This window comes from Colossoma macropomum, unplaced genomic scaffold (genome assembly GCF_904425465.1).
Source record: "Colossoma macropomum unplaced genomic scaffold, Colossoma_macropomum, whole genome shotgun sequence".
In the NCBI taxonomy this organism is placed as follows: Eukaryota; Metazoa; Chordata; class Actinopteri; order Characiformes; family Serrasalmidae; genus Colossoma; species Colossoma macropomum.
This window is the reverse complement of record NW_023494807.1, coordinates 26,380,549-26,396,402: the sequence shown is the minus strand read 5'-3', so window position 1 is coordinate 26,396,402 and position 15,854 is coordinate 26,380,549. Positions and strand designations below refer to the sequence as shown.

General features: G+C 39.2%; 1 protein-coding gene across 1 annotated transcript; it reads left to right on the top strand.

Annotated features, from left to right (window-relative positions):
- Nucleotides 1-2,486: 2,486 nt before the first annotated feature.
- pter (phosphotriesterase related) lies at nucleotides 2,487-15,374 on the top strand. Its single transcript, XM_036555907.1, has 5 exons — nucleotides 2,487-2,596; nucleotides 3,743-4,187; nucleotides 6,602-6,867; nucleotides 10,028-10,168; nucleotides 12,479-15,374. The coding sequence occupies exons 2-5, from the start codon at nucleotides 3,756-3,758 to the stop codon at nucleotides 12,687-12,689; spliced, it is 1,050 nt and encodes a 349-aa protein (XP_036411800.1). The 5' UTR covers nucleotides 2,487-2,596; nucleotides 3,743-3,755; the 3' UTR covers nucleotides 12,690-15,374.
- Nucleotides 15,375-15,854: the final 480 nt, after the last annotated feature.

The window sequence follows — 15,854 nt, the reverse complement described above, 5'->3', positions numbered from 1 at the left end:
GGGACAGTGAGTGACCAGTGCAACATTTTCTTTTACTCACTATCATATAAGCATATATGTAATGTAGTTTATTACATATAATTGCTGCAATGCTTTCACAGTACAAATGTAACTTTATTTTTTGTTTGGCACCCCCCCTTGGTGTGGGCAGGCTGCTCCTACCACCGCCCCACCCTTCTGAGCCGCAGGGTGGGCGGGAGTGGGATTCGAACCCACGCCCTCTCAGCCCATGGTCCAGGTGTGCAGCGATTATTAGGTCACTACTGATCTTATAAGGATTACATTAACACTTCCCTTCATTACTGCACATTGACTCTCCATGGAAACCACGACAAAAGATAAACTGACCTCAGAACAGTTGTGGTTTTATGGTTCCACCATAAAATACAAATGATCTGATGAACGTAGCCCATAAATTAATATAAAATGAGTATTATATGTATTAAAGTTCTGTTTTTTTCTTCAAAGATACATACACATATTTTTATATGAATACAACGACTATAATGAAAGGAAGCAGAGAAATACCACTGTTGTGTGTGTGTGTGTGTGTGTGTGTGTGTGTGTGTGTGTGTGTGTGTTCACTTTAAAACTTCTAAGTAGGAAGCAAAGTGTATTCAGGTTGGCCGGTTATTGTGATTTTTGTTCATATTTGACTGGTTTGTGGTGAATGTAAATGTTTATAAACAACCCTTTATGGTAGATTTGTTCATTTATTGTGCTGTTTTGCACTGCTAAATTTCTTTATATGTTGTAATCACATTGTTATAACCTAGGCCCCTGGGGCCATGGTGGTGAGTGGGCATTTGACCCACCACATATCAAAGTACTGTGGTGACGCCCCACCACTTTTTGAGTCCAAGACGCAGATAAAAACCTCAGCTTTCCATGTTTTGCCCCACCACGTTTGGAAGTGTGGTGCCACCGCTGCTAGTCAGAACTGTTCACAGTGGTGGTGATAGGAACCAGACGTCTGAAGAGTTACTGCCTCTAAAAGCTTCCTCAGAATAATTTTCCACACAAAGTGGTTCTGAATATGCTGCCTGATGCCTGAGACATTGTTTTATGATAGTTTTGAGAAGGTTTTGGCCTAAAACATATTTTTAAAAGCCATTTATGGTGAAGAGGTACATGCAGGGTGTTGTAAAGCAAAATCGTCTCCAAAGAAAAACCTATTTTTCCATCAACATTACATATAAAAACTCACATGTTAAAAAGTGACCTCATGTAGACATAACGTATACCAGTGAATATTAGTACAAGATTAGGCCAAATCTGACAGTTGGCCCAGTGTGGACTGCAGAAAAAAGGTACAAAATCAAAGGGTCAGTCTTCTTGAAGAATCTGAGATGGAGGAGAAAACTGCTGAACGCTTTTATGTGGGTTTGTTTTGTATCAAATGGGGAGAGAATTGAAGCCGCCTGACACAATTTGCAGGCCATCACTAATGAATAGGCTCATTCCTGCTCTGTCTCCAGCTAATTTTCTACATGGAGGGAATCACATCCCTGCTCAGACGAGTCCCTGGGACCTGTCACCGCTCATTACATCACATTCACACAGAGAAAGCGTTTTTATAGCTTAATTAGCTACTGGACAGCGATTCGTCCAAATATATCTTTCTGTCTGTCTGTCTATCTGCCTGTGTGTCTGTCTGTCTGTCTGTCATTATCTCTTGTCTATTGAGAATAAGAAACCTGCTGGTGTTTTTCTCCATATTTGTTTGAATCATCTTAAAATAAAGGTTCCTAAATGATTCTTGGCTCTGAAAAGTGGTATGGAACATTAAATAAAAAGAATCATGCACTGAAACATTCTTTAAGGAACCAAAAGTTTTTCTTTCATGACTCCCAACACAATTTTCTGTGTTCTGTTTGTATGTATAGGTTCTCAGATCAGCTTTCTTGCTCTGTAATTTTTGATCAATGATTTAATTATTTGGATATTTGACTTTTTTTATTATTATCTCTGTTTACTTCATCCATACTATGCTTTAATTCTTAATATATTTATAATATTACTTTTTTTTACTATATTGTATTTGCTTTGATGTCCTTGATGATTTTATATTTTTGTCTTCTAACCTATCTAAAATACTTACTACAGTACATATATGAAAGATACAATACAAAGATGATGATGATGATGATGATTATTATTATTATTATTATTGCATATTGCTCTGTATCAATTGGATTTTCAAACTAGATTAAATTAAATTAAATTAAATTAAATTAAATTAAATTAAAATCGATCAAACATTTTCTGGGTTTATTTCTTATGACGTTATGATTGGGCCACGTTGTGAAGACGTTATTTTGTGGTTACATATTGGTTGAAATAATTTCAAAAGTTAAATGTAACTATACTGACTTAAATCCAATCAAATATTAATACAACTAGAGTACTAAAATACATTTTGTATTATCGTGACGAGTTCAGGAAATTAGGGAAATATGTAAGTCTCGCGATATTTCTGTGCTGAAGTCGCGCGACCTGTTGACCGTTGCTCTCATAAATTTACTGGCTTCTGTTCTCCGCTCGCAAACCAAACACATCGGAGACCAAAGAGGAGTTTTTGCTGCCGGTTTGACAGGTTTACTGTCCCTTTTATATGCTTTTAAAAACTAAGACTTTGCTCAAAATGTAGCCTGTTAGTTTTGTTGTTGCAGCGCCTGCACTGTTGCTGAGCTGAGCTGAATATTGTTGATGCTGCATTTCTGTTAGCATCTCCATGTAGCGTTATTAACTGGTGTGTTTTATGAAGGAGGAAAGCATGGATGGCATTATTTGCTGCTTATATACGAAATGAATCTGAAGTAGTTCTTATTCGCCAATTTTTTATTTCTATTTCTCGGTCCACCTTAAATGGTGCTGAGGGTCCGTTCTGTCGCCTCACAGGCGGTAGAATGTAACGGCTGCATTTAAGGTGGAGCTGAAAACTGGGAATAAGAAGCCAGTCTCGCCTAAAATGATTATCTAGAGATACTTTCTGCAGGACATGGACTTTAAGGCTGCCTTTAGCTTCATATGTTGCTTTCTGTTGATAGTTTTTGTTATTAAATGAATGTAACTTAGTCTATTGCATATATGTAAGCATAATGTTCGACTTATGGTGAATGCTATATGGCAAAATGTAGTATCACAGTACTTCAGGAAGATTGTAACAATGCACAGTATGTCACAATATTTATTTTTTCCGACATCTGATAACTCAAAACATGCAAAGAAGCATCATATTTGAAAAATACTATAAAAATATGAACCCACTGATTTGATTTCTCGCATTGTGCTGCATCAAATCCAATTAAACGTGATCAGTTATGTTATCTTCTAATGTTACACACGGTTGAGAGGTGTTTTTAAGCGCTGACAATATCCACAGTTCAGAAAAGCATATTGTGATGTAAATTATCGCGATAACAATAAATATTGTTCCACTGAACGAGAATCTGTTCTTATGTAAATGAATAACTGGACTAGAGTCCTTTGCTTACTCAGGTCAGTTCAAAGTTCAGCCCTCACGGAGTGACCTGGGAGAATTGCTGACTTATAATATATTAAGACAGGTGTTGTCTTTTTATAGTTTACAGAGCTGAACTGAACTAGTTCAACAGTAAGCTGTGCACCATTCTGCCGTTCTAACCATGAGTGCAACAGATTGACTGAATTTTAGGCTGCATAAACCTGCCAAGAGTCAAAATTGATGCTGAATAGGCTGTCCCTGTTATTTAATTTTCAGCATCTACAGAGCCATGTCCGGTCTAAGTGGAAAAGTCCAGACAGTGCTGGGCCTGGTGGATCCGAGCCAGCTGGGTCGCACCCTGACCCACGAGCACCTGACCATGAGCTACGAGTGCTGCTTCTGCCCTACGGCTCCAGGGGAAGAGGCCATGACAACTGCACCCATGGAAATGAAGAACGTGCACTGGATCCAGCAGAACCCATACAGCCACCGGGAGAACATGCTGCTGTCCCAGGAGACGGAGGCCGTGCGGGAGGAGCTGCTGGCCTTCAAAAAGGCTGGAGGGGGTACCATAGTGGAGAACACCACTACAGGTATTGCTCGGAATCTGCCCGTGTTGCGGCAGCTGGCCAAAGAAACAGAGGTGCACATCGTGGCAGGGGCGGGATACTACGTGGATGTCACTCACTCGGCAGAGATGAGGAAGATGACGGTAGAGAAGGTGTGTCTGTTAATTGTACTGTGAATCAGGGATGTAACAATGCACATATTTTTAGATTTGATATCATAAAGGACCTGTCATTTTTATTGTGGAATCAGGCATATTAAACAACCCCCCCCAATTTACTGTATACAATAATAGTATCACAATAAATAATAATAAAATTGTTTACTACTACTAATTATAATAATAAAATTATTTATAGTTAATTTATAGTTTGTATAGCGTTTTTAATATCTCCTGTTATAGTTAAAGTTTGGTAACAGCAAAATAAGTGGAAAATATAAATAATCATAAGTTAAAAGTAATACAGGGTGATACGAAAAGATTCATACGCTTTCAAAATTATTTATTTCACTTGTTAGTCATTACAGAACAATGCAGTAAACTGTAAATGGTTTAAATGAGCAGTTTATTATGTAATTTCACAAGTACTCAATATGAACCTTCTCCAGCTGTATGGACAACATCAACACCATAGTCAAATGCATCCCATACTCGATTGAGCATCTCGGGTGTCACTATACTCACAGCTCTTTCAGTGCGATTTCGGAGATCATCCAGTGTTGTGGAACCAACGAGCTGTTAGAAGTTTATTGCCCACGAAAATCACACTGTACAGTTATGACGGATTCACTCTTATTGAAATGGAGAACCCAAAACGCTTTTTGCTCAGGGGTCTCCATCTCCTCACAGACTGAAGGGAGCCATCTTCCGGTGACAGTCAGCAACTCTATGACACCCTCTTTCAGTTGGTATGTGATTGGTTCCTAGGTGCCTCACAGTTGTAAAAATAAGGTGCTTTGAAATCAGATGAATCTTTTTTAAACACCCTATAATTTAAAATCACTTGAAGCAATGATGTAGATCAGATTAAAGGTAAATAAAAACGGATAGATGCGTAATTAGGAGCTCAATTAAAGATGTTTTCAAACGTTTCTTAAAAGGTTGACTGCCTTATAAAATATATTTGCTGAAGGTCAGTATCTGCAGATATAAAATTGCATGCTGGAACACAAACTGACCGATATTCTGTGAGGTATGCAGGAGCTAATTTAAAAATCAACTATCAAGAGCAGTCAATTCTAAAACATACAGGTAGTCAGTATAGTTCTGTCTAAACAAGGGTGATGGGATTGGAAATCAGCCTAGTTATGAAAATTGATGTCATGTTTCTTTATGGCATTACCGAAAGGTACCATATATGAAGAGAAAAGCAAAGGCCCTAAAACTGAACTCTGTAGAACTCCACAAGAAATGTTTTGATTAATGATTTCCCAGGGAAACCAGGAACTGTCTATTCATTACATTTAATTTAAAAACCGTGTTTGAAAGGCCTACCCATTATTCAAGATAGTGGATTAGAATCTTACTATTTCTGTTTCGGAATCTCCAATAAGACCAGAATAGAAGGACTTTGTGCATTTAGCGCTGAGCCTGAGGTCATTCACAAGACCGATCAGTGCTGTCTCAGTACTTTGATTAGAATGAAAACCTTATGGAAATTTCTCAAATAATTTATATGTTACTAGGTACACATTTAATTATTTGAAAACAACTTTTTCTAAAACCTTACCTAAAAATAGAGAGTTTGAATGTCTAGTTTTGATAGTTGACAGGTGGTTTTCGCATAAGACGGCAAATGAGAAACCCTCTAAAGAAAGATAGACGTATTGGCGATACAGTTTTCAAGTTTGAAACTTTATTTTTCAGTTTTTCGATGTATCGAAATCACTGCAGCCTCACTGTAAATGCACCAAATGCATAAATGGACAGGTCAAATAGGGCAATAAGCTATGTTAGGCAATTGCACACAGCACACAAGAGTGAATACTGTCATAAAAATGCAAATGAGTCACTTTCAATTATGTTAGTGATCAAGTAATCTGCTGATTATTTTGACTTAACCAAATAGTAACAAAGCACAAACCCATGTCTGTGTAATTATTTTGTGCTACACAGTATTAACTAAGGTTTTGTATGTGGCCCACAATTCAGTTCACAACTACTTTTATAGTAGATTCAAAGTAATTACCGAATAGTGGTTACCGAGTGTTTCATACTAGTTCCTAAATAATGGAACAGTAAGTCTTCTTTATTGTTAACTGAATAATAAGTCTGAGGTTCATGAGATTGATGCTTTAAATGTAGTGGATTCAAATGTCTGTGTAATTTTTACATTAGGAAAATGTATTACATCAACACAGTTATTATTAAAAGTGAGACTGAAATACAGAATTTTAGGAGGGCCCCATTGCTGTCTGTGCCTGGGGTCCCAACATCATTACATGTACCCCTGAAACCACTTTTTTTATGGCACAGTGTCACTGCAGCATAGCAGCCGTGTGATATGCTTGTAATCGTTTTTCACTAGGGCAGTCTTACATGATTTTTTTGTTTTTTGTCCATTAAAGCTCACTGATGTTATAGTGAATGAGGTGCTGCATGGGGCGGATGGCACTGATATTCGCTGTGGCGTGATTGGGGAGATCGGCACCAGCTGGCCAATCACAGACAGTGAAAAAAAGGTCCTTCGCGCAGCTGCCCATGCCCAGACTCAGCTAGGCTGTCCAGTCATCATCCACCCAGGTCGGAACAACACTGCCCCCAAAGAGGTCCTCCGTATCCTCCAGGAGGCTGGAGGAGATGTCTCCAAAACTGTCATGTCTCATATAGACAGGTGAGGAAGTGGGCCTGCGCAGTGTAATGTTTGTTTGTCGTTATCACTGGTGCTGCATGATGATTTTGGAATCATGTTGATGTATCGATCAGTGATGTTTGCTTAAAAAATAAATATCAGCTTCAGACAGCTGTTTAGATTTGACCAACATTTCGGACAGGTATTTTATGAAGCATATATTATACTCTGAAAAGAGCAGAATGTTTAGGCAATGTTGGCCTAAAATATCTGCATTTTATTATTTTTTTTGTAACCACATAGAAATAAATTATGTATTTTCTTTGTAATGCTAATCCAGTAGTCACAATTTCTGCATTTTGCAAGTGTTTATGTATCAGCATCTGCAGATATGTACAAGAAAAATAAATAAGAAAAATAGGATTTCACAGTTTATCCTAAAGTTTTAAGCCTGAAATCAAACATGTCTAATATTGAGATGTGCTTTCCGACTAATTTTGATATTCGAGTGTCCGAGTTAGAGTTCAGGATCGGATATCTGATTAAATGGAAAAAAGCAATGCCGAAAAAAAAAAACGAAAGAAAGATTTCGGCTAAAATTCATGTACACTGCCTCGTTTTTTTAGGTGACAGCACTGGTGTTTCACTCAAATTCAGCATCATGCAGATGAATACATTTTAAAACTTATTTGTTTTATTTTACAAAAATAGTCAAGGGAAATCCGCAGGCATTTTGTGTCTGATGAATAACAAAACAGACACTGCCTAATGAGCCAATGCTATAGCCAACTGGTAACACTGGATGCTGATGGGACTTGTCATCCTCTAGAAGTGTTCATTCCTCTTCAGTGGACAATGTGCCAACATATTAGTTTGTCAAAGAAATGTGTTTAACTGTTTGTGAATGTAACTAACATCAGTCTAACATATTTGGGGTAAAAGCAATTTAGCGCTGTCTCTGCCTTCTCAGGCAACCGTGCATCCTTGGCTGTGTATACATACTTGGAAATATGAGCAAATCTGGCTGCTGCTTGCAAATCTCTGGTTTGTTTACTGAATTCTGAGCTGTGTTTCTTGTTTCTGTTCTGAAGTATTTTCTGTTTTGCTGATTCTTGCTTTGTTTCTGTTTGTTATTATGGATTTGTTTTCACTGTTGTTCGCTTCTTGTGAACTGACCCCTGTTTATGATGACTAGGAGTGTTGGTTTGCCCTGAATAAAGCTAGGCACATGCCCTGCTTCAACTTCCCCTTCATTACAGAAGACTTTGCCAAACAGATGCAGTAAGTAGTGCCCCCCTCATGCCACAACCCAGCCTGGTTCCTCACTGCTTCATATCCCCAGGATGTTTGACGGGGAGCCTGAGAGTTGTCGGGTGTTTATGAGTGAATGCCAGCTCTGTTTGATCCAGTGCTGTATGTCGTTACACTTCGAGGATGCTCAGATTTCTTTTTTTTGTTGCTGCGAGGACCTGCCTAGGAGTAGGTGGCTTATATGTGGGCTTTTCAGAGTGAGGCTCACTTTCCCAGTTCTAGAACCTCTTGTGGTTCGCTTTTGACCCTCTGCTGGAGGAAAATCCCAAAGAACTTTTTGGGAGGACTACATCACTCACTACATCACTGTGTTACTGAGCTGTCCGTTGGTGATACAGTGGGTCTGGAGTCCACCACAACAGAGCAACCTCAAACTTGCTTCTCTGCAAGCCCCCCAGTTCCCTGTTCCAGTCTTGGAACAGTTGCTTACTCTACAGCCGGCCTTCCAGTTTAATGCTCAGGCTGCTTCCCATTCAGATAGCCTCCTTTGCATTGACTCAGTCCTCAAGCTGGGCCCTGCTGCTGACCTAGGCTTTCCGTGGCCCTCGCCCTGACCCAGTTCCTGCCCATTTGCCTGCTGTCCCATCTGCTTGGGCACAGTTGTCTGCGGTTCCTTCCACATGGGCACAGTTGCCATCCGCACCTGTCCCCCTGCCTCCATTCTGAACCCTTTTGCTGGACGATGCCACCATTCTGCCTGTCTTGACCGTGCTTCAGTATGGTTAGAGCCTGCCTGCTGGTTTGTGCTTCGGGGCCAGGCGATGCGGGGCAGGGAGTTCTGTGTGCATGGGCCCCAGCTTCCTTTCATTCAGTTGTGTGCAAGAGTTTGTGTAGCCATGGCCAAATAGAACTGCTCAAATGCTGGCTAGGCAAAGCAAAACCCCCATATGATGGTAAATGACCTGTGGGGAAGTGTGCAGCCTTCCTGTGTGCAGCATTGCTTGCACAAATACGATCAACAGGGAAGATTCACCAGAAGAACACCTTGCTTGCGACTTTATCACAAAAGGCAGTGCCTGAAGCATGCAAAACAACATCCAGATCAACCAGAAAATCTTTTGAAACAAGAGCATGGAAGGTGTGTTTAGAGGAAACAAAGAGCCGCATGTGATGAAAAGAACACCTTGCCAACTGTTAAGTTGAGAGTGGATCTGTTATACTTTAGGGTTGTGTGACAGCCAGTGGTAGACAGGAAATATTGCACAGAAGACTGAATTTCACTAAATTTCAGCAAATTCTGGAAGGCGAAATGACACTATAGTCAAGAAATTGTCTGGCTTCTACAACAGGACAGTCGTCCAAAACATACCTCAAAATCCACCATGAAGTATAGCAGAAATTGCAAGCTGAAGATTTTGGAGTGACCCCCACAGTCGCCTCAGAATATTATTGAAAATCAGTGGGGAGATCTTAAAAATCCTGCGCATGCAAGACGTCCGAGGAATATCGCTGAACTGTAAGGAAGAGTGGGTGAAATTACTTAAAACAGAAATACAAAGCTGTGTTCCTTTTTCTTGTTCTGTATTTTCTGTTTTGCTGACCATTGTTTTGTTCCTGGTTGTTACTATGAATTTGCTTTCACTGTTATTGCCTGTGAACTGACCCCATGTTTGTGATGACCATGAGTGTTGGATTGCCCCAAAATAACTCTCTGTTCATTGCAGTACTATTATTTTGTCCATATCATGCAGCTCTGTGACAAACCATTCCAGAACTAGATGATGTGAATTAATGATCAAAAAAACAAAAAACTAACTCTAAACAATCTCTTGTTGTCCTCATTTAGTTGTCTGCAGGTGATAAAATCTAGAGTGCTCTTAAGCAAGCAGTGTTTTAGTTGTCTAGTTGCTGTTTATCCACACATTTTCTTTTCAATGTTTTATTTTCTCAGGACCATATTTGATGCTGCTGAGCTGCTGGAGTTTGCGAAACTGGGAAGCTACATTGAATATGACCTCTTTGGCACAGAAATGCTGAACTATGTCTTCAACACAAAGGTAGACATGCCGAGTGACAGCCAGAGGATTCAAGCGTGAGTATCAAAAACGACATAAGGGGTTTAATGTATGTCCACATCATTCAGTTGAATAGTCAGCAAATTGCTCAGAATATGCACTAACAATATTTTGACGGTGGACATTAACATGTTCATTCATTATTATGGGTGCATTTAAATTTTGGCCAGCAAATCATTTCGGAAAAAAGTGGTCAGAAATGGCACTTTCAGTTTTCAGCTGCAAGATTAAAAGAAGGCTGAACATTTTGGCTGAAGTAAACAAGAGATTAAATAGGTCTACTACAAATGGTTAAAATAAAAAATCATTTTGAGTGATAAATGAGAAAAATGGATTAAAAACACTGTTTGTCCTTCCGGTTCCTGCAGTGGTCAGTGCAGACATGTTTAGTTTTATTACTGTTTATCAATAATACAAGTGTATTTTCTTTCTTACCTTGATTTTTTGTTTAGTACATTTCATTCAAGGGAACAAATAAAAAAGTGTGTATTGAATTTTGATTTTGGCCAGCATTTTCCATTTTGCTGTATTGCTTTTTATTATTATTATTACTATTACTATTATTATTATTATTGATGTTGTTGTTGTTGTTGTTGTTGTTAGACTGTCCTGTGTCTGCTCCTATGGATGGGTAATACGTATGTTGATATACGGTAGTTATTGTCAAATTATGTTACAACACACTTTTTTGAGTTTATCATGGCAGTGGTCAGCACTAGAAGTGTACAATCTTGCAAGGCGGGACTAATTTTCAGTGCCGGAGCGGGTGGGAGACCAGCCCACTGCAGGCAGGAGTGGGCCGAAGCATGCATGAAGAGAAATCCTGCAAAATAATGAATAGCCTCAATAAAGTAGAATGATCACTAAAACATATATATAAACAATAAGAAATGAAACAGTGAAACAGTTCAAACAAATAAAGACATTTTAAAGAGTAGCGAAGCAGCTGATCATGTGAGCAACATGCAAATTCTCGTAGCATACAGAGTTGGCAGAATCTCCCAACAGCCACATCTGCCCAGCAAAACACCAAAAATAACTGTTCTGTGGTTTAATTCCTGCTTTGTGTTTACTGGGAATAAATGGCATTTTGTGAAGATACTTCACAGTGTGCCTGATGACCATGATTGCCCTGTTATTTCAGCAGAGAATAATGTATTTGTGAACAGACTATGTCAGATATTGGATGTCAGTTTGCCTTGACGGAACTACGCGGGCGGGAGCGGGACAAATGATTCCAATTTTCTGTGGGAGCAGGTGGGAGCGGGATGAAATCCTGCGGGAGCTGGAACAAAAAAAGTCATGCGCAGACCTCTAGTCAGTACTTCTTGAACACTGAGTGACAATGGATCATAAAAAAGGACAAAATTAACAGATTTAGACCAATTATAGAGAGTCTGTGAACACAAGCACCCAGTGTATAGGAACTGTGTAAACTTCATAGTAATAAGTAGGTTTGATACGGTTTGACACAGTACATTAACCTAATATGGTTTCATGACATCATGGTATTAAACCATGTAAGAACACACAAGGTGTTTGAAATTAAAGGAAAAGTTATTATGAAATATGAACATCAGGACTCACACATGCCTTTAATTTAAGATATTACATTGGCATTATCCTTGGACATTAGTTATGAATAGTTTCTTAATCTCGTCTATATTGTGTAAGTTGGGGTCTTCAGGTGCAAAAAACCTTCATACATCCTGTTTTATACATTATGTATGAAACAAAGATTTAACCCACTAGCACATTTAAATATTACTGTAAATAATAGCCGCAGTTATCTAATGTATTCCTGAGATGTTTGCCACTGTTGTTTAATACAGTGGTTCTCATGGGGTTCACTTTGGGTATCGCAGATGGTTGCAGAAAAAAAATTAAACTGAACAAAAATGAAAGTCTCTCACCGGATGGCTAGCAGTTTGAGTGCTTACTGAGACCAACTGATTAAATGCTTAGAATCAGATGTGCTTCTGCAGCCACAATGGCCCTTTGCAGATAAGATTGCATCTAGACTATTTCAAGTGGAGAGTCCAGATGGAGGAGGTCGTGGTGAAAACAAGCCAGAGAACAAATGATTTAAGGCAATATAACTCATAGATGCGGACCAGTGGAAATGCATTTCATTTGAATTTTGTAATAATTGTTATTAGGATGGTGGATCATTCTCAGTACTGCAGTAACACTGACGTGGTGGTGGTGAGTTAGTGTGTGTTGCGCTGTTACGAGTTGATCAGATATATATGTGTGTGTGTGTGTGTGTGTGTGTATGTATGTATGTATGTGTACACTGATTTGAGCATTTTGTGTGACTCTTTTAGGCTGGCGTACCTAATCAAAGAGGGCTATGAGGACAAACTTGTCATCGCTCATGACGTCCACACCAAGAACCGTCTGACCAAGTACGGTGGCCATGGCTACTCCCACATCCTAAAGAACATTGTGCCGAAAATGCTTTCTCGGGGCATTACCCAAAACCAGGTGGACAAAATACTGATTGACAACCCTAAACAATGGTTAACCTTTAAATAGACAAAGTAGAACCTGAATGGATCATAAATTAGCTAGGCCAAAGACTCTGTGATCAGGTACTGAAACTGTTTAGTGCTTTAAGGCCCAGCACAGTTGTTTTTAACATCTTTCAATAATAAATATTTTATAGACAATTTCATATATTCCAATTACTAAATTTTTCCTAAAAATGACCCTAAATGGGTGTTTCGTATTTCCCTTTTCTGTGTCACCTTTTACCATTTTGCCATGTGGGCGCAGAGCTCAGTGAATAGCATATTCATTAGAACCTCTTCATTTATAGACTCTGCATCAAATGTAGCAGCACAGTTCTTACTCACTATCCTCAAACACAGTGCAGGGAACTACCTGCCACTAAGCCAACCCTACAAACTTGAACCTCAACCTAAAAATCTTCCCAGCCTTGTAGCAGCAGTGTCTATTTAGGGTCAGATTCTACAGTTGTGTTATCTAGTTAACTTATACCCTCCATCAGCTTGTTGGTCAGGAATTTCTGAATAATTTAGTCAGTAGGAGTAGCCGTATCTTGTACCAAAAATAATAATAAAATAATATGAACACTGTTTTTAATCTGTAACATCGTATGTGCAATCAGTACGACAGATGACTTTCTTTGTTGTTAACTGAAGGTTTGTCGGCACACTGGCTGATTATGAGCCATGACCAATATTATTCAAAAGAAAAAAAAAAAGAAACATGTCTTCCATGTTACCTGCAGTAACAGCAGGTATCAGGAAAGCTGTTTGATTCAGCTTGAGTCAGCTGGCAAATCCCGAGCTGTGCTGAGCTCAATTTTTAAATGAGTCTGCAGTAAAAGGCTCTCTACACACTACACACTCTCGTACATGATCCCTAGAGAGAAATTTGGGCCATTTTGGTCTCATTATGTGGAACTGAATGCAGAGAGTGACCATTCTCCCTCTTATAACCGGAAACTGAGCATTTGAAAACGTGTGCTATTTTGTACTAGTTGCGTGTGGAGTGTGGGAGGGTGAGTTGATTTCATAGTTGAATGAATATACAGTAAGTTAGTCTGTAATTTGATGTAGCCGATTAGTTTACACCAAATAAAGTGTAATTTCAAAACAGTGGTTATGGGGCAGTGTAATGATATTTTAAAACTTCAGAAATTACTTTAGGCCATGGGTGCTCAATCCTGCAGTGTGTCCCAATTCAGGGGCTGGATCCTTCGAAGGACACGGTCTACAAAGGCGTGTTCTTCGAAGGCTGCTTAGACCTGCAGAGGCTGAAACGAAATGAGACGCTCAGCTCTACAGCGGATTTTCTGTGTGCGTCACAGCACTGCTGTTCCTGCCCTTACCGCTGCACCACAAAACGCCGCTCCTGTCAACTTCTTTTAAAGTTCTTTAGAGATGGAGCCCGAAACTTTGATTTTAGTTGTTTATTTTTTCATTTATTAGAGCTGGAGATTCTTTACCGCCGGCTACTGATGAGATTTTTTTTTTTTAATTATTATTATTATTATTTTTTTTTTTTTACATTTGTATCGTTCACCATTCGCCTCAGTTTAAACCCAATACTTATATTTATATATATTTAACTTATATTTAAGAGTGTACTCTTCAGCCACCATTCGCTCCTTTGTTGATGCCGCCATGTTCTCGAATCCTCGCCGGCTTGCAATGAACCTTAGGATATGTCGGCTGGCGAAGGATTAACCCGTTGGATCCTTCGTTGCCGTGGAAAAGAAGGACATATTTCTTGGCCGCATATGAAGGAGGCTTTGAAATGGGACAGTCTAGTTGCACTGCTGTGACGCAATCAGCCTTCAAATGCAGCCTCCCAAGGACGCAGCCCCTGAGTTGAGACTCACGGCTGGTCTGGGAGATCTACCACCCTGGAGAGAAACCCAACACACCTGGCTCTAATATTCAGATGCTCCTGAAGGCCTTCATTAACTGGATGAGGTGTGTTTTGATTAAAGCTGGAACTAAGCTGTGCAGGGTGGTAGATCTCCAGAACCAGGATTGGGCACCCCTTGTTCAGGGACTCCCCAGCACACAATAAATGTTGTGCTGTATAATCAGAGACTTCCTGGTAATGTAATGTTTTGAGTAAGAAAGGTAAAATACTGTGCTGGGCCTTTAATTAAAATGAACTGCTTGTGATATTAGTAATATGTCTTTGTTAGCAACATGGTATATTAATGTTTGATTTATGCAACTGAAAGCTGTGGATGAAGATTCATCTTTGGCAACTACAACGAATCATGCAGACCTATAAATTCAGTAAGTCCAAAAATTTCACCCTGGCAACTCCATAGACATTATTAAATGGAAAGAAATGAAAAGCAGCATAAGATTTATGATGTTTTGTGTAATTCCATGAGGAAAAGCCTTGATTTGATTAATTAGCAGCCTCCGTTCAATAAAACAAGGTCGTTTTAGTCAAATTTGGGACTTACTGAATTTCAAATGGGCACAAAGATGAATGAGACATCCTTTGATTTCACATAAATGCCTTCTGATAATCCTCTTCACTCAGTGGGGCCTGAAATAATAAGGGATATTCAAATCAATGCGATGTTTAGACTTTAACAAAGTGTAATCTGTCATTCTTGTATACAAGGACGAAAGCCTAATTAAATATGCAGCCTAACAATAGCAATAACTGTGCTTACTAACTGCAGGGAAATAAACGATGCTCATCATTTTGCAAAGTCAACTGAGTTTCTTGTTGTTCTTTAATCAGTTTGTGTAATAGCACTGCCTGTTCATTTGAATGGGACACCTTTTTGTAACAGTTGAATGTTTAGAACTAATGGCTAATGAAGCAGTTTCTTTGAGGCATCTACATCCAGCCAATACATCATCTGTGGTGGAGCAGGTGGCTTCTCTGAGTGACTTCCTTTCAAAACAAATGGCCCTGTCATTGGCTCTCGGTGAGTAACAGCGTAAGGTTAAAAAGAACTTGCAGAGAGTGAGCCATCACACGCTAACTCTGAGGCAGCAGAGCATGTTGTGTTTTGAATAACACTCTTTTGGATCGGTTTCTGCATGTGTTATGAGAGAGTTGCTTGAGTTTTATGGGTTGTCATGACAACAAAATGCATGGAAAAGTCACCGTTTTTCTATAAACAGAAATAAATCTAAAGCAGCACCAAATCTTGCTGTTGATTTCAGTGTCAAAAACGTAGATCATACT